We start from the raw sequence: 21,636 nt of genomic DNA, 5'->3' as shown, positions 1-21,636 counted from the left end.
TATTAAATTATCCTTCGGAGGCCTACCTAGGATTCACTTGTGATTACTGCGCATTTCCAACCTCTTATCTTTTTCCTTGAAAACTGGGGTTTTGAAGAAGTCCTCACTTGAGATAATTGGGTTATTCTTCCTACTTGCTTTTTGCCCTTTGAGTAGGGAAGGGGTTACAGAATAGAGATAAGACTGGTAAAGTGAAAACTGAAGAGAAGGTTTGCTAAATGAACTGCTCTTACAGCATCACTGCAAAAATAGGAAGACTTCAAAAAAGGCAAAAGGGACTCTTTGTTTCTAAGTCTGTTTGCAGTTTGGCCTGAGGAACTGTTGGTCAGTTCCATACCCTCTGCACATGTAAAAGGAAACTCTGTACACAACTCTTTATATTCTATTTGGGCTAAACATAGCAATCCTATACTAGCTGTGTAGGAACACCCCAGCACGTGACCAAGTCCCTTGTGAAACAGAAATAACCAGTCTCCCAGCTTTCATGTTCACAAGCCTGCTGACAGTGGAGTTGCGAAGGGCAATACTGGAAAGCCCAGTGGCCTCTGTGGGTGGGCAGAGGGATTTTCCTTTAAGTGCCCCTTTTTTTCAGGACAGCAGAGACAAGCAGGTGTGCAACTGTCATGATGCTCACCCTGAAAATGAGACTACATGTGGTTAACAGAGCTCCTCAGAAACCAGCACCTTGTTAAATACAGAGTTGGATACCCACATGCTAAAGCAGGGTCTTGTTGGTTAGTGGAAACATTAACCATCAGCTATTGTGGACAAAACATGGTAAAATACATAACAGAACTTGATTATTGAAACAGAATTATTCTTCTCTGCATTGTGATTTAGTAGACTGGCCTAGGAGGATGTCAGATGATGCCCATTTTGATAGGCAGACGAACTGCTTGGAGACAGCAGGATCTCTTACTCTGTCTCTTGCCTGTGCCTTGGGTGAAAGGATGAGTTTCCATTTTGTTCTCAAAATGGATGTGCAAATGGGTGTGGGGCACACTTTCAGTGGAGGAGTTAGAGGCTGTATGTATTCTCTTTGAGTTTGGTTTCCAAGATGCTCCCTAGAGATGAAGAGCAACCCAGATTTCTTCATTTCAGATGCAACTGCTGTTGTTCCTAGGATCAATACCTTAGATAAATGCAACAAAAAAAATTCAGATTCCATTATCCTACTCTAAACTGGTCTTTTTTCTATAGGCAGCTTGTCCTCTTCACTGTGTGCCTTCACTCTGTTACTGCCTCCAGTGATTGTTTTAAGAAGAGTCAACAACAAATGTGTTTGTTTTCCTGTGACCTGTGGATGTGGTAGTTATGCATTTGAGCTTTTAAATGTATGGAGAGTAACCCTTAGACCTGCAGTGTGTGGCTGCTGGCTTGAAGGGGTTTTAATTAATTTCCTTTTTTCCTTACACTTGGCTCCACTGGGCAGTCAGCTTGGTCAGAGGTTGGTGCACCTCCAGAGGCGTGCAGCAGCCTGGCTGGCGTCAGTGGACCGACCATCCTGATGCTGTTCTGTTGAAGCTCTTGGTGTGCTCCTCGGCCCCTTTGGGCCGGAAGCGGCTCACCTCAAACACGGTGCTGATCTTTGTCATGGGCTTGGCAGCCAGCTCCTTCAGTTTCCGGGCGTCAAAACGGGGCTTGTGTAGAAGGATGGGTAAGCGGCGAGGAAGAAAGAAGCTTTCTTCCTTCTGTGGCTTCTTCTCTTCTGCTTGCTGCTTCTTCTCCTTGCTGAGTGCCACCTGGTATAAAATGGCATCCCACATTCTCATGGCTTTCGATTTAACCAGCATGCAGTCTTGCTTGATGTCTGCTTGAGCAGCATCCTCTTTATTCCCTTCCTCCTGTCCCAGCTTTTCTGGCTTGGACTCTGGGAAGTTGGTTGCATCTGGCTGCACCATCAAGTGCCTCCTGAGGCGATGCCAGCCACTGGCACTGGTTCCAGGAGGTCTTGGTGCTTCTCCTGATGATGGTGCTGGCTCAGCCTTGGGGGGACAGCTGGTGTTTGGTAAGCTGGGAGTCATCTGGGGTTCAGGGATGTGTTCTGCTTTGGTATCCGTGGAGGTGGACCCAGTGCCATCAGCTTGTGCTGGAGTTGCTGTTGCTGGGCGTACTTGCCTCCAGGGAGCGCTGGCTGTTGATGGTTCTGGGGTGTCTCTGTCTTCCTCTGGTAATCCAGGGGCTGTCTTGGATCTGGATATTTCAGTGTCACTTCCATGGGTTGTAGGCTTGTTGGTGTGGGCATCAGAGGTGCTGGGCTCCTCAGTAGGAACAGGCTTGGGAGCCTGATCAGGAGGCTCTGTGTCTGCAGCAGGAGCAAGGGGAGGTTTTGGCAAGAGGGGAGCAGCCTTGCTGTCTTTAAGTGAGGTGGGTGTCTGCTCTGGAGGTGGTTCAGAGATGCTTGTTTGAGGTGCTGGGGAAGTAGGTCTTTTGTCTTCCTGGCTGACAGTTCCTTGGGTCAGGTTTGGTGTGGGAGTCTTAGCCCTGGGTGGCTTGACACTGTGGAAATAAGTGTTCACCTTGGTGACATAGGTACCCTCCGGTGCCCTTTCTTTGCCGGGTGTACTGGAAGGAGGAGGCTGGGGGAAAACAGATACTGAAGGGTCAGATAGAGAGGGAAGGTGGGAGCCCGTGCCTTCAGGCTGCTGTGGAGTCTCAGGAGCTTCTGGCTTCTGTAGCAAGGGCATGGCCGAGGAGGCTGTGAGCTTGACGTGCTCGGCAATGCGCCGCTGCTCGGTGACCTTCAGCGCAAAAGGCTTCCCCTTCCGGAAAGGGGAGGGGGCGCGGTGGCTGACAGGCCTGATGGAGAGGTGGGCTGGCAGGGGGGCAGAGGGGGGTGCTGTGGCTTCAGGGGTCTCTGCTGCTGGGGCAGCACTCTCTGCACACTCTTGGTCAGAGCTGGCTTCGTTCACAGGCGAAAGGCTGGAGCGGAAGGCCTTGCCCTGCTCCGAGGTGAGGATGGCGTTCTTCCTGGCTGCCTTCTTCAGCAGCCGCTGCAGCCGCAGGTTGTCCTTCCCAGGCTTTGGTAGGGTGGGAGGGGGAGAAAGGGGGTGGTGATTGGAAACAGGCTGGGTGGCGGATGATACTGTTATCAGCATTGTCATTTCCTGCAAGAGAAGACCAAGTTTAGAGTTGGTGTGGGCTTAGCCCTGGGCTGGGTTCTGAAATATTTATATATGAGTCCTCGTCTTCTCTCTAAAAGCTATGAGTATGGAGTCGATATTGTAGGAGAAGAGCATCATCTTCATTTTGCTACTCTCCTGAGGTAACCCCAGGCAGTCTTGAGGGTGGGTGGGGCAGGGCAAGAGATGTCCTGGGGGAAGCTGTATTGCCAAACCTAGAGCCCTTCTGCTCCTGGCATTAGCACAGTGAGAGCTCCTGGGGACCCCAGATGTTCGTGTCTTGGCAAGTCCTAATGGGATTTGGAAGGAAATGTCAAGGGAAACAAAGTGGGTTTGAAATTTTGAAGCTTTGAAACATCTCCAGAGGCAAAAAGCAGGAATGTTTCGTGGCTTTCCAAATTTCGGTTATTAATACTCTGATACAATGTTACGTACAACAGAACAGCCATAAACTTACATATGTCATTTGAATCAAAGTCAGTGCTGGCCTTGATTCATTTCAGCTGGCATGAGGACACCCCTGTGAAATACAGGGCTTCTCAGAAGCTCTGTTTATCAGTGAGGAAGTGCTTTGTCACAGCACTGACTCTGGCTGGTCTTCTCTTGCTGCATGAAGCACAGGGACAACATTTTCCTCCGAGATAAAACCAAGTTTTCCCTTTCCCTTGAGAGGCTTTGCCCCTGTCTTATCTTTATCACTCATTCTTGAATGAAGCAGAAATGGCTTGTGCTCTGTGTCAGGTCTAATCTCCAATGGCAATTGCAGCTCTTTAGCCAATGCTGGGCTGCTCCTGCAGGGATGCATGGCTGCTTTTCCTGCTCTTTATTGCTAACTCATCACTGCCTCCTTTTTGGTGAGTGCTGGTTTGTGGAGCTCAGTGATCACTAGTCAGGTGAGCACAATGGAGCTAAGGGTTTGTGTTGGAGATACAAAGATAAAACTCATCTCAGTTCTCTCCCTTCTCTTCCTGAGCAAGCTGGGGAGCACCAAACAGCCTCTGACCTGCAATGACTCTTTGGCAGCCCCAGGAAGGAAATCTGACTCTATCCTGGCTCTTGCTCAGCACAGTGTTGCTGAGTTTTGCTATGAAATGAGGCATAAATCACCGAGCCCCTTAATCCCTGGGGCTGGATGCAACTGAGCATCCTGAAACATGGAAGAGGAGGGCAGGGTGATGTCAGGCTTGCCCGGGGGGCTATTTATTTTGTGTGCTGTGTTCTGCTCCTGGTGGCTCCCAGCCTGCTCTGGTTGGTGTGGGTGTGTAATGTGATACCTACTGTGAGGGGAAGACTATCCTGAATAGAACTCTGGGAAGTGCAGAACAGCTATTCGTGCTTGAGTGCCCAGTGCTGGCTTTGGGCTTGCAGTGCTGCTGTCAGCACTGGGCTGGGAAGGTGATCCATACCCAGCAAGCAGGTGGTGTCTGCCAAAACTGGTTGGGCATGGGGGAAGAAGGATGGTTTGTTTGTTTTTTTTTAAGGCAGCAGCAAATAAAAGCACTGAAGAGGCAGCATGTTGAGCTCAAAAGCTTCAAGGTCAAGCCCTCAGCGTGGTGGATGAGCTGCCCACCAGAGCAGAGGCTGTGGTGGGCAGGGGCAGGGTACAGGCAGTGTCTAGCCTGTGCATTCAGTGCTGGAGAGACATGGATGTGTTGGAGCAAATCCTGAGGAGGACCACAAAAATGATCAGAGGGATGGAACACTTCTATGAGGACAGGCTTGAGAGAATTAGGGTTGTTCATCCTGGAGAAGGCTCTGGCGAGGCTTTATTGTGGTCTTTAAATATGTAAAGGTGGCTCATTAGAGAGATGGGGCTCAGGCATTTTAGTAGGGTATGTTGCAATAGGACAAAGGGTAAGGCTTTTACACTAAGAGGGTAGATTCACACTAGATATAAGGAAGAAGTTTTTTGGTTTTTTTTATGATGAGGGTGGTGAAACACTGGAACAGGTTTCTCAGAGAGGTGGTGCATGCCCTATTCCTGGAAACATTCCAGATCAGGCTGGATGGGGGTCTGGGCAGCCTGATTTAGTTGCAGATGTCCCTGTTCATTGCATGGGTGTTGGATTAGATGACCTTTAAAGGTCCCTTTCAACTAAAGGTCCCATTCAAGCTATTCTATCATTCTGTGATTTACTTTAGCTGTAGGCATGAGAGACCTGCTGTTTTCTGTGAGGGGGCTTGGAGGGGATTTGTGTCAGCTGGGGGTGACAACTGTTGGACATTCCCAGTGTCTTATCAGCTTAATTCCTTAGGCACAAGGCTGCCATTAGGATTTGCTTTGTTCCAGGAGCTACTCTCAGAGGCAGGTCAGCACTGTTCCAAAAAAAGGCTGAAAGCCCATTCCTTTGTCATATACCTGCTCTCCTCCCCAGCCTCATGGGTTTTTTAGATTTTCTGGGTCAGAAAGTCAAAATATCTCAGTTGGAGGGACATGTAGGTACTTTTGTGTGACACTGCTCTGGCTCTGTTTGTGTAGGAATTGGTAATTGCTTGTGGGGTTTTTTGTGCCTTTTTAAAAATCTGCTGAAGGGTGAGCAAATACCTGCACTTCATGGTAGGATTTATTGTGGAGTGACTTAATCTGCTCCTGTTTAATGTGGTCCCATGGACAGCCTGTACTACAAGATGAGCTATGGTCCAGCAGCACTGGTAAACCAGATTTATAAGGTTGACCTGCTTCAGGCTTGTGTAGGGAATACTAAAGAGGCAGGGCAGTGAACTTCCCAGCTACTGATCAGCTCTTGGAGTGTTTTCCTTGTCCTATGGACTGCTGCACTCCAGAAAAATGCAGCTCGCCACATGAGTCAGAGATGGATCTTGCCTGGGATTTGCTGCAAGCTGCCAGACGCACTGAGGAGGGCATGGGGGCTCTCAGAGTTTAGTGTGCACACACCAGGAAAATCCCTCTCCTCCCAAAGTCAGAGGCTGCTTCATGCTGTATAACCTCAAGATTTGTTGTCTCTTACAAATAGTCTGTGGTTTTAAAATCACTCTTGTTGCTATCTCAGCATCCCATCTGACTTGAAACCTGCTGTGCTTTGGGTCTTGGAGTCCTTATGGGTGGTGACTTCCATGGCATGTGACTGTACTGGAATCTGTGTGCTTGACTAATGGAGCAGCGAGATGCTGAGAGACAGCAAAAGGAAATCAGCTGTTAATTTATTTGTCTTCCCTGTCATGCCTGGCTTTGTTTTGAGTCTCCTTCAGAGCTTTGTGTGTTCAGGAGAAATTCCCAACAAGGAAGATTTGTCTTCCCCCTTGCCACCTAATGAAGCAAAAATAAAGGGGCAGACAAATTTGCTTTATTGCCAGTGTGATGGCTGGAGCTGAAAGCCTGGGGACAACAGGGGAAGCACTGCCTGAGAAACTTGTGTTTGGGTTTGTGATAAGCTAGAAGGAAGTGAATCTAGAAGTCAAGAGGCTTTCAGAGGGTTAAGTTTCTCTGCTGCTGGTTGAGCTCCCATGGGTGGATGGACGCTCATCCACTCTTGGACCCCAACTGTTCTCCTGACTTGGCCCCATTTGCAATCAGCCCCAAATCAGGAATAGCGGGGAGAGTGTCAGCATGCAGGAGTCATTTATCAAGTGATGGAAAAGTCATTTGTGTGCTGGAGCCCCTTGGCTGCACCAGCTGTCGTGCGTGGAGCAGATGGAGAGCTGCAGGAACCCAGCGCTGCTGCAGATGGTCCCAAGCAGAGCTGCGGCTCTCGGGGGCTGTGGGGACACTCTCTGCTTTTGTGGCTTTCTTGGGCTTGGGAGGAAGCCTGCAAATCTCCTTTCTGGGGTGGGAGACAGCATGGCAGGAGTGCAGCCATGACCTCTGCGGGGTGTGCAGCCCTCAGCATCTCCTCTGCTGTGGGCACGGGCATTCCCAGCATGGTTTACTTGTGCCAAAGCCTTATGGATGGGCTGATTCACAGGGCTTTGTGAAAATGGGTGGGAGAAACCCACCTCTAATTGCTGGAGAAGATACAGTTTCTGTATAGCCCAAGGTGTGCTCATGAGAGGCCAAATGGAATCCATAACATTGTGTTTTCTTGTCTTGCAGCTGAGCTTGATCCTGACTCAATGCAACCCTCCATGCCACTATTTCCTCTGCTCCACAGAAGATAATTGAAGGATGTTTCCCTTCTCCTGACCGCTGTCAGTCTGCTTTGGGTACAGCCTGACTCCTCTTGGGGTTTGAGCAATACCCCACACTGCCTCCAGATGGATCAAAGGAACTAGATCAGCTGACAAAACTCATCCCTGTTACAACTTTCTATGTGACTCTTTAACTTTTTTTGCTTTTTTAATTTTTCTTTTTTTTCAAATCTGTCTCTGCTATGGAGATGAGAGGCTCTGTTCCCTCACCTTAAGTGTTGGAAGAGAGGGATCTGCTGCCCTGCTGAGCAGGCAAGGCTTTTGTTATGTGATTTTTGTGGGTGGGTGGTGGCAGAGAAGGGAACTCAACACAGAAATCTGGTGAAGAATTGATGTTTGAAAGGAGGGCAGTGGGCAGGTCCTGAGTGTAAAAGGACTGCAAGGAGAGTGTGATGAGAGTGCAAGGACCACTTGTCACTCTGTTGGTGCCAGATGTGGGTAAAGTCTTGCCCTGTTAATGATGCAGCCTCTGTCCCTGTGTCATCTGCTTTGAGGGACTTCCATCACTGGTCTGTGTACATTCAGCTTCGTCCTGGTCTTTTTTTTTTAGTTCTGAGATCATTCTTTAATCACAGTTATGTACTCATGCCAAAATATTCCTGCCACTTTTCTGTCCCAGCAGGGCGATAGCAGCTTTGTTTCAAATAGCTGCTGCCTTTCTCTCCTGTCTAAGATGGATTGGAGATCTCCATTCCCAGGTGAGGAGCACTTGCCCCTGGAGTTATCTCCCTTCTCTGGGAAAGTGATTTGCTGATTCTCTAACCTGTGGCTGCAGTGCCAGTGACTGAAACACTTCTAAAAGTCAGATGTGGTGGCACCTTGATACCTTGTGGGCTGTGTTCCTGCAGCTGAGCAGGATATCTGGGAAATAGCTTCCAGCAGCAGCCATCTTGGTGAAATGGCATCCTTGTTTGGGGAGACCAAGGCTTGCTGTGAACTTGAGGAAACTGAGTCCCTCAGGAGTGGCATTTCTGCCCTTGGGCCTGAGGCCTGCAAATCAGCTTCTAGGGTTGTTTCTGAACTCTCCTATGTCTTCATACTTCATGGTGTTAACATGTCCCCCATCCCCTCTTTAGTCTCATTCCTACCTTCTTCCCATGTCAACATAATTTTGCAACTTGTTTCTACCCTCCTGGAGGAGGGAGGGCACCTTGTTTCTCCTCCTGCATCAGAGTGCTTTCTGCTTAAATCTTTCTGCCCCCTGGATTTTCTTTTTGTTTTTTTGTAAGCATTTAATAAAACTTGAAGAAGGTGTTGTAATGATGGCAGCTCTGAGAATTTTGTTCATGTAGAAGTCTGCAGCAAAGCTGTTTTCCAAGACCTTGAAACTCTCTGCTTGAATGGGAGGTGGAGGAGAAGAAGCATCAGTCTGAGTGACAAGAAGAAAAGGAGCTTGACCTATGCAGGAAAGGGGCTTTCTGTGTGCCTGCCCCATTTACATCCATGTTATTTTGCTGCAGTTTTCATTGGGAGTAATTGTGATTCCCCTCTAAAAGGGGAAGGAGTTATGCTTGGGTGAGCAATGGAGCAGCCTGCAGAGACTTCCTGGGGAGTGTGATCAGCTAGGAGAAGCACAGAGCTTAACTCCCCAGGTAATAGACCTGAGCAACATCACAGGCTTCAACCAAAATCACTGGTGATGCCAGCTATTTAAAAAAAATTAAATAAATTCCTCTGTATCCTTCTCATCCAGCTTTGATAAGGTCACTATAGCTGTCTGTACTGGAACCCAGCACACTAATGAGCTGATGGCTCTATCTGGAACCATCTACCTTTTTATGGAAAAACCTTTTCATGGGGGTGACCTTCCAAGTAATAACACTTTCATGGTGTAGAGACAATGAAGAGTTTCTGCTATCCTAACACTTTAGGAAAGTGTAGGTGAGGAAGGAGATAATTCCAAATATAACTTCTTGCTCTTATCTTTCTGTTGATTGGTACCCTTGTCCTCTCTATCCTCTGCTTCAGTTCTGGGAGGTAGGGATTCAAGGAGTCCTCAAAGCACTGAGCAGCATGGCTCCATTTTCCTCCCTTCAGCCCTTCCTCTGCTGTGCTGGGATTTTCAAGTAGGGCTGGAGCAGTAGCAGTGTGGTCCATAGAGATGTTCTGGCTTGAGGTGAAAATAACACTACTTTGCACGTGTGCAAACTGGTTGCACTGATTTTTTGACACATTCTGTAGCTGTCTGGTAGAAATGATGGCTGAAAACGTCTCCAGTTTCTATTCCTGTGCCCTGCCAGTTTGGAGAGGGCAGAGCAGGCCCCAAAGGCTGTTTGTGTGAGATTCCTTCTCTAAGGAGGGTTAATTTGCAGAGTATATTTTCTCCACTTAAAGCCCACAGGGACCTAGATGTGGTTTCAGTAAACAACTGCTGTAATTCAGGTTGTGGTGACAGCAGAGAAGTGAGCAGGTTATGGGAGACCAGAGCTCTCTAGTGGTGGTCAGGAACCAGGGAGAGAATTGGCTCAGAGTAAATGTGTGCAGCTCTTTATGAGGTGCTTATATCTGCCAGGGGAAATGTTTCCATTGCTAAATTAACTTGGTGTTGTGCTGTTTCTCCTCCCAAAATAACATGGTGTCACAGGGTGGTGGGGACTGGCAGTGGGGTTACCAGAATGATGAAACCTTCCCCTACCTCCCCAAAATTAAAAAAAAAGGGATGCTGCAGCCCAGATATGGTGGATGTACATTTTGGGCAACGCTCTGAGGGGATGAGGGCATGGAGGCTCATCTCTTCCCTCAGCGGGGCCCTGTGGCTGATTTTGTGAGTGAGGGAGAGCAGGCTGGTGCCACTCTGCAGCAGTTACTGGTCTGGTGTCAGGAGCTGACTGCTTCCTATCTTTCCTCTGTTCATTTTTCACAGCATGGTGGTTTTTGCAGCACTGGCATCTCAGAGGCTTTTGCTATGAGGCCTTAGCTCTGTCTTCTCCTGAGACTGCTGCATTTTGAGCATAACAAGGACAAACTGTCACACTGAGTGAGTCCTGCAGGATGAGTCTTACCCTCAAAGCCTGGTGGAGAAGAGTGATGCTTTCCTGGTCCCTGCATCTGCTGGCTGCCTGCATCCTCTGTGCTGCCATGCTTCCCCAAATTACCATCTCCTTGGCAGGTTGGCAGTGCCCAAAAAGAGGGACTGGGAACCCCTGTGTGGGCTCTCAGTGCTCTGAACTGGTGGCATACCTTGAGGTGTTACTTCACTACAATTTCTTCTTTACCCATCTTGTCTAGATTATGCAGAAGGGGAGCATCATTTTGGCAGCATTGGCTCTGCAATAAATCTGTGGAGGCTGCAGTGATACTGAACTATGCTGCTTGCCTTTCTGTGGCAGGCTTCAGGGCTGCTTTTTTTCCCCAACAGGGTCTAACAGATGAGTTCTATGTGAATGTATGCAAGATGGCATTGAAAAACGTGGTCCGTGACTATTGTAATGCTATAAAACAGCATTGTTTAAACTTGGGGGAAACTTAAGTAATGGAAAACTCAAGTCTGTTTTGAGTGTTATGTCTTTATGTAGCACTTGTTCTGCCTCAAGACTGGGGGCTGGACTTCATCTGGTTCTCTTTCCAGGTATAAAATAATTACAGGCTCATTTTTACATCCATCCTAATGTATATGTGTGCATGCTAATTAACAGATCTCTGCTCAACCCTTGTTTGCAGCTCTGCACTGGGTGGTAATGGACACAAGAGTCTAGAGTTTCCAAATGACTTTGTTCCTTGAAATGTGTCTGCAGCTTCTGCTCTTTGAAGGAAAGGTCAGCCTTGGGGACACCTGAGCCTGAGTATCAGAGCTTTGCCTCCTGCCACCACCACCTTTGGGAAGGAAAATAAACAAGCTCAAAGAGCAGGGTGGCTATAAATACTGAGGTGGCAGCTGATATGCTGCTGAACAAGGCTCTGAGGTTGGTCTGGTGGTAACTCCTTGCCAGCTCAAGACACTTTCCCTGATGCTGCATTATATATATTTATATATCTGTATATAAGCAGGTTAAGAGAAAAAAAATGTATTTCACATTGACAAAAGTGCAGTTGGAGCTAGGATTTACTTTAGAAATGGAACCATTTCAAGGATCCTTGAGACAGGTGATTTCCCTGGGATTTTGCATTGGTTGCAGTGGAGTGATTTGATTTAGGTCACAAATTTTCAGAAAGGTGCTTCATCTCTCCCTCATAACTCTCAGAAATAGTGGCTTAGCAATGCTAGAGACAGGCATTAAATAAATAGAAAAAAGTGTCATGGACTTGGGACTTGTGACAATGATGGGAAGAATGAGGAAAAGTTGAGTAAAAGTGAAGGGGAGATCCCATTGGGATTTATACAAGTGAGCCCTTTAAGGCATGAAGGCAGCAAAGTGTGAGTGTAATTATCCAGTGAGATGCTTGGTTGGATGGGTGGGTCTTCCCCAAGGTTGTGGAGCAGCTGTGAGCTCCTTGACTGGTCTCCTGCCTTGCTCACCTTCTCTGGGGACACAAAACAGCAGCTCTAGGCATTGGTCCTGACTCCCATCCTGCTGCTCAGTCATCATCCTCACTGTCAACCTGTCTCATCCACTTAGGTGTAAGTAGTGTGAGGATGAGAACCAGCCCCTATCCTGAATGGCCAACCTTGATTTGTTGTCTTTGGAGAGATACTTAGCCTAGATCTAGGGTATCCAAGCAGCATCTCCTGAATCCCATGGGGATTGTGCCTTAGTTGTCTAAAGCAGATGCAGCAAGGACGTGTCCCAGGGCAAACAAATGAGGAACAGTCTACCACAAAAATCAGAAATCAATATTAACTGGAAAAAAAACCCAAAAAGAAATGGATTACTTACGGATGTGTAATTTGTTTCCATCTGAAATCATTTGCATGTTGGGAGCATCATGCTACTCAGTCCAGTTTACAGAATCAACAGGTGATTGTTCTTTTGAGATCATGCCAGGTGCTGGTTGTTTGTGACTTCTAGAGCCCTGCAGGTAAGTTCAAAACATCAGATAGAAAAGTGTTTATGGTAGCCACTAAGTCAAAGAGGTTTCTCAAAAATAAATAAAGGGGCTTTTTAAAAGCATGAGAAGTTCCACCACCTAAAATTAGTGTGAAGAGGGGCTATCGAGTGACACCGTTGCGTGCTCCCAACTTTGGCTCTGCAAAGTTCAGCATCTGAAGTACTGGAGAGGTGAAGGGCAGAGGATGGTGATGTTGCCAGGACAGCTATTCTAGCAGAGTAGCTCCAGGCAATGAAACCAGTTGGAGGCTTTTCAAGTTGGCTGGTAAGATTTACTGTTTTGCAAAAGTCAGGGTTGCAAAATGCAAATTTGGAGCTATGCTTTGATTGTTACCTTCCCAAGAGAGGAAGAGAGCAAACTCTGGCTCTGACTTTACTTGTTCTAGCAAGGGACATGCTATGTGCAGAGGATACAACTGTAGAAAATGCTGCACTGGGAGAAGAGAGGGTTTGGAGTTGATTACTTTGGTGAATTTTGGTTGAGGGGTTTATGTGCAATTTGACTCCAAGATCTCAGCTAAGGCTGCTGAAGTGAGCTGGTAAGGATGGCATCAGTGCCTGTCTTTGTCCTGGGCAGCCTGTGAGCTGCCCAGACACCATGCAGGTACTTACTGCCTCTTGGCCTTGAGGCATTTCATCCTGTTTTCCAGCTGACTTCTTGGATTCTCCTTTTTCCCAGCCTTTCAGGAGCCTTTAAGTGTGAATGCCATGGCAGCTGGGAGGTTAAACATGTTGCCAGGAAGATGGGGCATGTGAGAGCAATTTCCTGGAGGTCTACAGAGCAGCTTTATGCCCAGGTTAAGCTTGGGCTGTTTCATATGGCTTTTGAGATGCTGGTGAGCTACACCACAAAGCCAGCTCTAAAAGCAAATTCCTTCTGCTTCTCCCTGCTAAGCCTTGTTGCCCACTGACTCCTCTCTAATCTGAGTTACTCCATCATGGATCAAGGTAGCAGAGCTCTTCCTTCATCCATCAGAGGTTTGGCCCATCTGATGAGGCTGGTTCTTGTGGGAAGGAGGGCATGTGCTGGTGCTTTGGAGTGGGTGTCAGAGGTGAGCTCTCCATTTGCTCTCTTCCCCTCTGCCTCCCTGATGACTGGTGAGGTCCTGCGTGGCTCTGCAGGACACACTGCTCCTTACTGCAGTGCAGACCTCTGGGAGGATTTGGGATAGGTGCTTGCTCCTTCATACAAATACCCTAATGCAGTTAAATCCTCTTTGACTGACAACTTCAATGTCTCAAAAATGCCCTAGTCTTTTAGGAGTGCTAGTGACTTTGTGTGTCCCTAACATTGAAGATGTTGCTGGGAAAAAAAAACCAACAACAAAACCCAGGCAATAACAACCCAACTGGAAATCTAAGAAATGCCATATTCTGAATAAGAATATTTTAACAGACTTCAGAAATGCCCAAAGACACATTGCACCCTGCTCTGCCACTGTCACCACTGAAACCACACTAGCCTAATGCATCAATTTGCAGCACACACTCTATGAATGATGCAAAGGGCTGGCTTGTGTTTGCACATGCAGAGTAGGGAGTGTTCAGATCCCTTCTATTTCTTAACAAAGATGTAGAGTTTCTGCTCTTACAGGCTAAGAGGGGACAAGACAGGCAGATATTTCTACCAACCAAGTTTCACAGAAGGGATGACACACTAGAGACCTCCATGGAAATGTTGGTAGACTCCCTTCCACCAGATGCAAGGAGGAGAGCAGCAGTGCCAGGAAGCTAAATGGAGGTGTATGTAGGTGATGTGGTCATCAATAAGAGAATGCTAGTTTGTTGCCTCTTATTCTTCTTTTTATGCCTCTGAACTTCTGCAATTTCATGAAGCCACAACCAGGAGAAGGTGTTGGCACACTGATGTTCCCCAGCCACCTTCCAAGATTCCAGTAGGTAAACCCACAGCTTGGCAACTGTTTGCTCTTCTTGTTGTCTGAATGACTGCTGCAAGAGGTGCATCACTGTGCATGGCAAACCCTGCACCAGGGCACTTCTGGGGAAAGGAGAGGCAACCAAGGACAGAGATCCTGAGCCCAAGTGCCAAGAGGGTGGTATTAGAGGAGCCAGGGAGAAAAGATGGTCTTTGCTCAGTCCCTTTGGGCTGTTTCATATTCCCCAGGATCCCATTATCACCAGTAAAATGATAGTGGTCTGCTGATAACTCAGAGGAGCTGGTTATAAAGTTTAAGGCTATTCTGATCTCTTCTTGACTGGCTACATAAAACAGGTCATTGGATTTTGCCCAGGAACAGAAAATAATTATATGTATATGTATTTGTATTCTGTCCTTTCTTTGAATGTACTTACTTAGCCACTATCTGATCTGCCTTTTTATTGACAGCTACTTCAATTAACTTGGAAAGAGTGTTCAATGAACTTAGGGCATCTACTCTAACCTTGAACTGCTGAATAAAACCCCCTGCAGAATCCCTTTCTCTGGGGCATGATGAAGAGAAGAAAGGGCGTAGGGGAACTGTATAAAATTTACTTTGCCTTCTTAAATGGCTTTTGTGATTCCCATTTCCCCTCTGCCCTGAATCATGGTAAAAGGTTTATTACTGAATGTCACAGAGCAGAAAAATACATCCCCACACTTTCCCAGTCAGCTTAATACATTTTTCTGGATACCTTCAATTATTTCAAGGCTGTTATTAGTTGAAGCAGACAAACATGCCAAACCCAAAATATCTGTATCATGCAAAAGAGTAAAAAATGTTGTTTTGAAAGCATTCAAACATGACTTTGGAGAGGAGGGAGTATAAAGAACCATTCAGACTGCAAACTCAAGTAAAACACCTTTTCCTCATAACTAATATGAGGAAATAACTATATAACTATAACTCATAACAAACAACTAAATTGAATAACAATTCACTTTGAATAACTATTTTAGAATGACAGAAGGTGTCAGTGGAAGTTCCTCTGTAGCTCTACCATGAAGGTGTAAGTGCAGTCATGGGCAAGTGTGGGTGAGGAAGGACCTCGGGAGCTCCTCTTGCCCAACTCGAGGGCCAAAGCAGAGTCTGCTTAGGAAGTTGATCTGTTTGTTCAGTGTTGGAAAGTAATAGGGATAGGTATTGCTTTATCTCAGAAACTGGATCTCTCCTGGGCACTTTTATGGGAAGGATGTAGCTTATTTTATTTACAAACTCTGTGGTCTTTAATGAACATGTAGGATTTCAGACTTGCAGGGCTTCAGACTTGTAGAGGTTTTCAGATGAACTTTTCCAGTGCTATTTCAGCTCTCTGGCTGAGTATTAGCTAGCCATGGAGGCAATGATCCATGAAAATGCTGCCTGCTGGCTGGTGTGCAATAAGCACAGGCAAAGGATATTTAAAACAAACCCAAACAAAACACACACGCCAGCCTTTGACCAAGGTGCACATCTTTATGCAGTTTGTAAAATTATCTGGGCTAATGTGTGTGCATACTGTGTGTAAAATCATCTCCCCTGAGTGCACTGGCTGCTGCAATAGGTCAACCAAAAGCCAGAAAAGATGAGAAGAGTTGATTACAGCTTCCCTGCAAGTGGCCCAGCAACACAATCAATTCCTGTGGCCCATCTCAACTAGCCAGTCTGGGTGTTCCTACTTACCAAGAAGAAATGTGACATTGGGCCAGGCTACCTATGGAAACTTGTCTGGATTTCTGCCCCAGCCTCTAGTTCCTGTTCAAGGAGGGATGCTGGTTTGCTGTATGCTGTCACAGTAAAAGCATGCCAGGCTCTGGCATGAGGTCGGCTGGCAGAGGGACATTCTGTGGTTTGAGACCCTGCTTCATGTCTGTGACCTCAGGTGTGCTCTTTAGCCTTGGTGCTGTCTCCTAACCTGGCAGCTGGTGGGAGAGAGTGGCTTCTCCCATGACAGGTGCTTGCTGCACCCTTACCTAATGAAATTGGGTAGCTTTTGGCAGCTGGGCAGGCACAGCAGGGATCACCTCCCCCTCATCTGGTCTCTGTGATCAGTAGGGAGCGTGAGGTACTTGGTGGTGCTTGCTCTGCGGGCTGGCATGGCTGCACTGTGGAGCTCAGAGGAGAGCCCCACACACCTTGCTGCTGGTGCAGGGAGAGCAGATGATGTCAAGACAGCAAAAATTATACATCCTAGAGCAGGAGCATCTAAAGTAACAAGAGACAAAGCTGATGAGGAAAACGTGGCAGGTTGTGAACGAAACTGCTGCGTGATGGAATCAAGAGGGGAAATAAGGACGTGACAGAGAATGTGTGAAAAGCAGGGTATGTGGCTAAGCTATGAAATAAATGTTGGAGAGGCCTGTAGTTACATGCTAAACTGAATAGAGAGACCCACAAGGGAAAGAAAGGACAAACACAAATTGGGCTGTGGGGAATGAGCCTTGGTTGTGAACCAGATGTCAGCAGAGCAGATGTAAGAGGTGTGCATCAGACAAGCCCTCTTTACTGAGGGATGGAGAAGGTACCCTCTGTCCCATGGGAGGAGGGATTCAGATCATGCTGGGACTGGAAATGAGATGCATGACATGGACATGAGTGTTCTGACAGAGGCAGCCCATGGGCTGCACAGATGTCCTTTGGGACAGTGCTAAGCAGAAAGGCCATGCTCCCAGGGTGTGGTGATGGGGAGGACAGAGCGTGGACATGACGAGTGATCTAAAGATGGAAGTTGTCTGGAGCTGTTGCTTGACAGGAACTGAGCTGAGTGCAGGAACTGAGTGGATCCTGCAGGCAGCAGTGTTTGCTTCTCATCTATTTGCAAATGGAGCTGCAGCAGCGAGGTCTGATTACCTGCCCTTCCCATTGCTTGTACCGGCTGCACGTTTTTCAGGATGCTTAGAGTGAAACCTGAGTGATGTGAGCGCTCCCCTGCCCCCAGCAGCACCGCTCTGGTGGAGGCTGTGCAGCCCTGCAAGATGCTCCCGCTGCTCCTGCCAAATGGCTGCCAGCACATGGGCCCACGGGAGCGCTCAGTCCACGTCCGCTGGGAAGCACCCTGCTGTAAGCCCAGGCTCTGCATGCACTTGGGCACACACACACACACACACACACACACACACACTTCCTTTTGAGCTGAATGACCCAGTCCTTGGTGTGGCAGGCCTGAGCTGCAGCTCCCCATTGGCAGCAGGGGCAGTCTATAGTGGGCAGGCGGGCACAGGGGGCTGGCGAAAGCCATTGCTAAACGGGGCCCACCACAGACATGAAAAGAGAAACAGCTGAGAGGGAGCCTCTCCTCCCAAGCCTCCCCACTCTGCTGCTAGTTTGGGCAAATATGGTATTTCTTGGAGGCGTGCCCAGCTGGTGGAGAGCTTGAGGGAAAGGAGCCAGTGGAAGACAGCAGAACTGCTCGGTGGTTCCGAAAGCACAGCGTGAGAGCCGCTTTGCCGTGTTAGTGCTTTGGGCAGAGCTGGAGGGGGTGTGGAGGTGATGATACCAGGTCTGGCCATGTGTTCCCATGCAGCTGCTGCTCTCCTCAGCAGCACAGGGTGCCCACCCATCTCCCCACCCCACCCGGCAAACTCCCACATGGAGCCGGGGCGCTGAGGATGGATGCACTGTCCCCCCTGCCCCCACCTGACAAATAACAAAAGCATTGGCTGGAGGTGGGTTGCAGGAGGGAGGTGAGGGGATAAGCTGCAGGACAGCTGGAAAAGGCAAGCTGGATGGGAGATTTTAGCTCATGCACGTTACCTGGTGACTGGGAGGCTGCAGCACTGTGCTCCCACTCCACGCCTTTGAAAGCTTGTCTCTACATCCTCAGATGGGGACCCTTTCTTGCAAGCAGCAGGGAAAGAGTGGGCAGGAATCAATCTGTGACCTGAGCCAAAAATATCGCCTGCCCCACAGCTCCTGAACTTCTTCTCTGCTCCTACAGGCGGGGAGGAAGGGGGTGCTGGAGCTGCCAGGCACACAGGAGGGCACACGCTCTGTTGCTGGGGAGCCCTGCCAAGGGAAGAGGGGCAGGAGGGAGGGGATGGGAAGCTGAAGCCTGGGATATTTAGTGAAATGGAAACCGTGGACCAGAGGGTTGTGTGAGGCACTGCAATCCTCTGCTGGAATGGTCAGGCAACTGTGGAGAGTGCTCTGGCAGCAAAACCACTCCAGGCACCCAAGCTCCAGCAACCTGGGGCTGCCCTCCCTAAGAAGTCCTTACTTAAATAATGCTCTCATGTCATGCTAAGAAAGGCTTGTGAGCTCTTTTGCTGCGTTCCTGCTCTCTTGCTTTTGGTTCCAGGTCCCCTCCAGCCCTGGTGCGTGGCAGAGCCCCAGCAGTCTCAGTGAGAGGTGGGTGTGGGCCACACAGCACTCACACACAGATGCACTTAAGGCTACGCGTGTGCCAAGTGCCTCTGCCTTCTTGTGTGCCTGTGACTGCTGGTTTCCAAGAGCCTTGGATGTGGAAGATCCACAGGCCTTCCCAAAACTCTCACCATGCAGCACAGCCAAAACCCTTTGCACGTGGAGGGGCAGCTGGCAAGAGCCCCTGCCCAGGGAGGAGACTGGAGGTTGCTGCTGTGTGTTGAGGCTGTGAGATCCAGGCTGTCACTGCCAGGTTTTTAGCAGTGATCATGTACTACGGAGCTATGGGAGCCCCCCAATTTGCTTCTGAGGCGCCTTTGCCTCAGATACCCCTCTTTGAGCCCTGCCTGCCTGCCTGGTTGTAAATATAGAAACATAAGCCCTGGAGGTTTTTTTCTCCAAACATGTCCCTCCCATCTTATCATCATCTGTGCAATTCCTCCAGCTGCTCCTATACATGGTATGACCTTTTTTTCCCCTTCCCTTGCTTCCCCCTCCATCTCACCCCTTCCCCGCCCATGCCTGCTCCCTTCCCTGCCCAGCACAGGGAGCCTGGGGCCAATCAGCTCTTCCAGACGATCAAATGTCACTATAAGTTGAGAGCTGCATCACCTTGGGACGCTCGCAGATCCCAGCCTGCCCGTCCCCTCCGACAGGGAGCTTGGTGCTTCTCTCCACTCCTCCCAGGTAAGTGGGATCCCTGGCAAGGGGGGCGACACTACAGAAGGGATGAGCCTTGGTTTGAATGGAGAAGCACCAGGGGAAGGTTGGGGTCCACAGGATCTGGGATCTGACACAGGATCCTAAGGAAAAGGCACTTGTAGGTCTGAGCTTTAGTTGGGCATCTCACAAGTCTCATGTCACCCACAGAGGTTTGGGTGCTTTGAAGTCTCAAGGATTAGTAGTGGGAGAATAGATCCTCCCAAACCAAGATTTGGGACTGGAAATTGTTATCTCTTGGGGCAATCAGGGAAAGTTCCCTCAAGCAGTAGGAAGAAAGTGCTGACCTTCTCTGCCCTGTCACCTGGAGAAATTGATGGCTGAGGCAGGAGGTATGAAGGGCAGATCATCAGGGAGCTTCTGGTGGATGAAGAGGGCTGTCGGTCTAGAGGGAGATCTGGGGAAAAAAAATGTGGCCATGGAAAACTGTCCCCTCCCACAGGAATTGAGAAAATTGTGAGTTTTGCATGGTCAGGCTAGCAAAGTGAAGGAGTTTGAAGTCATGAACATGGAGAGCGTCCCATCACCACTCTGAATTTAACGCCCTCCTCCTCACACAAAGAATTTCTCTTGCAATTTTCTCATTTTCTGTGAGAATGGAAAGTTTTCCATGAGCATATTTATATTTCTTGGATCAGCTTCTTGCTGTCAGGTGGTGGATATCCTACAGGGGCAAGAGGGACACCAGCACAGGTGACTCCAGGGCCAGCAATTTGGGTGGGAGCTGTGCCTCTGATGTGGGGGAGCTTCAGTGAGGCTGTAGGTGATGGCTAGGGCAGGCAGCCATCCCTCAGGGGGCAGGACTCAGGGAGGTGGTGGGGTCCCCATGAGATGTTCAAGAGGGACATGGCTGAGTGCTTTAGGAGTTACAGTGGGAGTGCCTGGATGGTTGGACTGGATGATCTTAGTCTGTTCCTACCTTGGTGATTCTAAGACCAAGGAAAGGCAGGGGACGTGAGCTGAGCACAGTCACTGGCTTTTTATTCTCTGTCTTGGCTTTGTTATCCTTAGAAAACCCCTTGCAGGGATCAGACAGCTCATACTACCCTGCAGACAAGGATAAAGGGTACGTTTTGGGACAGGGAGTTGGGATTTTGCTATGACCCTGCAGCACTGCTGGAGTCCTGCTACTCTGTTTCAGCGTTAGAGAGAAGTATATGTTTATATATTTACTAGTTATATTATATATAATACTCATCACTTTTAATATGATATGTCTGTATATTAAAAAATCCATGCAGCGGGTTTGCAGTGGCTCCTGCTGGGAAGAGTGGTTGTGTGGTGCTTGGTGGATCATAGCCCCAGTCCTTGCCCCAGAGCTGTCCCTGCCAGGTCCCATTGCCCATGCATGGCCACTTCTGTGCTGCCCCCTTTCCATATGGCTCTTGCTACCTTGCCTACCTTGTATGGCCTGGCTTGGGAGGGGATGATTGATGGGTGGGTTATTTCCAGGGATAGCCTGGAGGTGCAAGGCAGCCCATTCCCCCTCCCGGGTGCATTCTCAGCTGCTAAGAGGCTTCTTGGGATGTGCTGGCTCTGCTCTTTCAGCTGAGGCCAGGAGCATTTGGGGCCAAAAAGGACATGGTATTCCTGCCCACCTGGGGCTAAGGATCGGTTTATTTGTCCTTCCAGTGACCTGCTTGGCTTGAGCAAAATGCAGAATAACCTTTGCTTTCACCTTTAAGGGGTGTGAGCAGGCAGGAAGTTTTCTGTCTGGCGAAAGTTTCCCATGTGTTTTGATTTCCTTCCAAAGGGTGGGCAGTATTAACTAATTGATTTTATTACATCCTTAAACCTCAGTCAAGACCAGAATCCATTTTTGTGCCACTATACAAACAAAGCCCAATTATTGCCTGAAGGTGCTAACAGCCTTAATCCTGAGCTGTGTGTAAAGTAATTTCCACCAAAGGCTAATCCTGAGCCAGCTGGAGACTTTCCATTGCCTTCGGGCAAACTTAATCCTAACTGCAAAAACTGCCGCTCTTAACAGATTGCTTTCTTTATTGCCTTTTGGATGTAAATATAGTCCAATTTTCCTGGCTGCTTTGATGACAGAGTTAGTTATGTGGATAGTGCTGGGCATCAAAGAGCCTTTCTAGTCTTTGGCTGTAGCTATGCCAGTCTGCATTTTGCCCCTGGCTTTAAGGGACCAGATGGCTTTGGAATGCCATGAAGTGGACAGATACCTTGCTCTTCTTGAAGCTAAACTTTTTTAGTTTTCCACCCAGGGCAGTGGCAGTCAGGTACTGCCTTAAATGCCAGCTTCTCCTGACAGAGGGACAAAACCTGGTTGAATGTTTGGCCCTTGCAAGGCTGAAATCAGTGATCTTCCCCTGGATTGTTTTGTCCCCCCTGCCCTCGCCTATGGGGTTCCTGCATCTG

The 21,636-nt window shown here is 48.5% G+C and overlaps 3 protein-coding genes across 26 annotated transcripts in view; 2 read left to right on the top strand and 1 right to left on the bottom strand.

Annotated features, from left to right (window-relative positions):
- The window catches only part of LSP1 (lymphocyte specific protein 1), a 48,904-nt gene extending 40,376 nt beyond the window's left edge, over positions 1–8,528 (top strand). For all 3 annotated transcript variants that reach the window (XM_038139741.1, XM_038139742.1, XM_038139740.1), the window contains exon 11: positions 7,174–8,528. The gene's annotated coding sequence lies outside the window, so the exon portion shown is untranslated. The remainder of the gene's footprint in view (positions 1–7,173) is intronic.
- Positions 989–18,509, bottom strand: LOC119702181 (vegetative cell wall protein gp1-like). 2 transcript variants are annotated; one of them, XM_038139739.1, is made up of 3 exons: positions 17,926–18,509; positions 12,083–16,377; positions 989–3,107 (listed from the first exon to the last, which is right to left on the bottom strand). In XM_038139739.1, exons 2-3 carry the CDS (start codon positions 12,101–12,103, stop codon positions 1,488–1,490), a joined length of 1,641 nt encoding a protein of 546 aa, XP_037995667.1. In that variant the 5' UTR covers positions 12,104–16,377; positions 17,926–18,509; the 3' UTR covers positions 989–1,487. The 2 variants fall into 2 exon arrangements, with proteins under 2 accessions (XP_037995667.1, XP_037995666.1); XM_038139738.1 differs by having other exon boundaries at positions 12,083–12,218.
- Positions 18,510–19,177: 668 nt separating this feature from the next.
- The window catches only part of TNNT3 (troponin T3, fast skeletal type), a 30,164-nt gene continuing 27,705 nt past the window's right edge, over positions 19,178–21,636 (top strand). For 5 of the 21 annotated variants that reach the window (XM_038139796.1, XM_038139788.1, XM_038139793.1 and 2 more), the window contains exons 1-2: positions 19,184–19,221; positions 20,266–20,320. The gene's annotated coding sequence lies outside the window, so the exon portion shown is untranslated. Of the gene's footprint in view, positions 19,222–20,265; positions 20,321–21,636 lie in introns of all 21 variants that reach the window. The other 16 variants (XM_038139781.1, XM_038139783.1, XM_038139787.1 and 13 more) reach the window with 8 other exon arrangements.

The sequence above is a fragment of the Motacilla alba genome, chromosome 5 (genome assembly GCF_015832195.1).
Source record: "Motacilla alba alba isolate MOTALB_02 chromosome 5, Motacilla_alba_V1.0_pri, whole genome shotgun sequence".
Taxonomy (NCBI): Eukaryota; Metazoa; Chordata; class Aves; order Passeriformes; family Motacillidae; genus Motacilla; species Motacilla alba.
The sequence above is the reverse complement of the archived record's forward strand: the minus strand, read 5'-3'. Positions and strand labels throughout refer to the sequence as shown.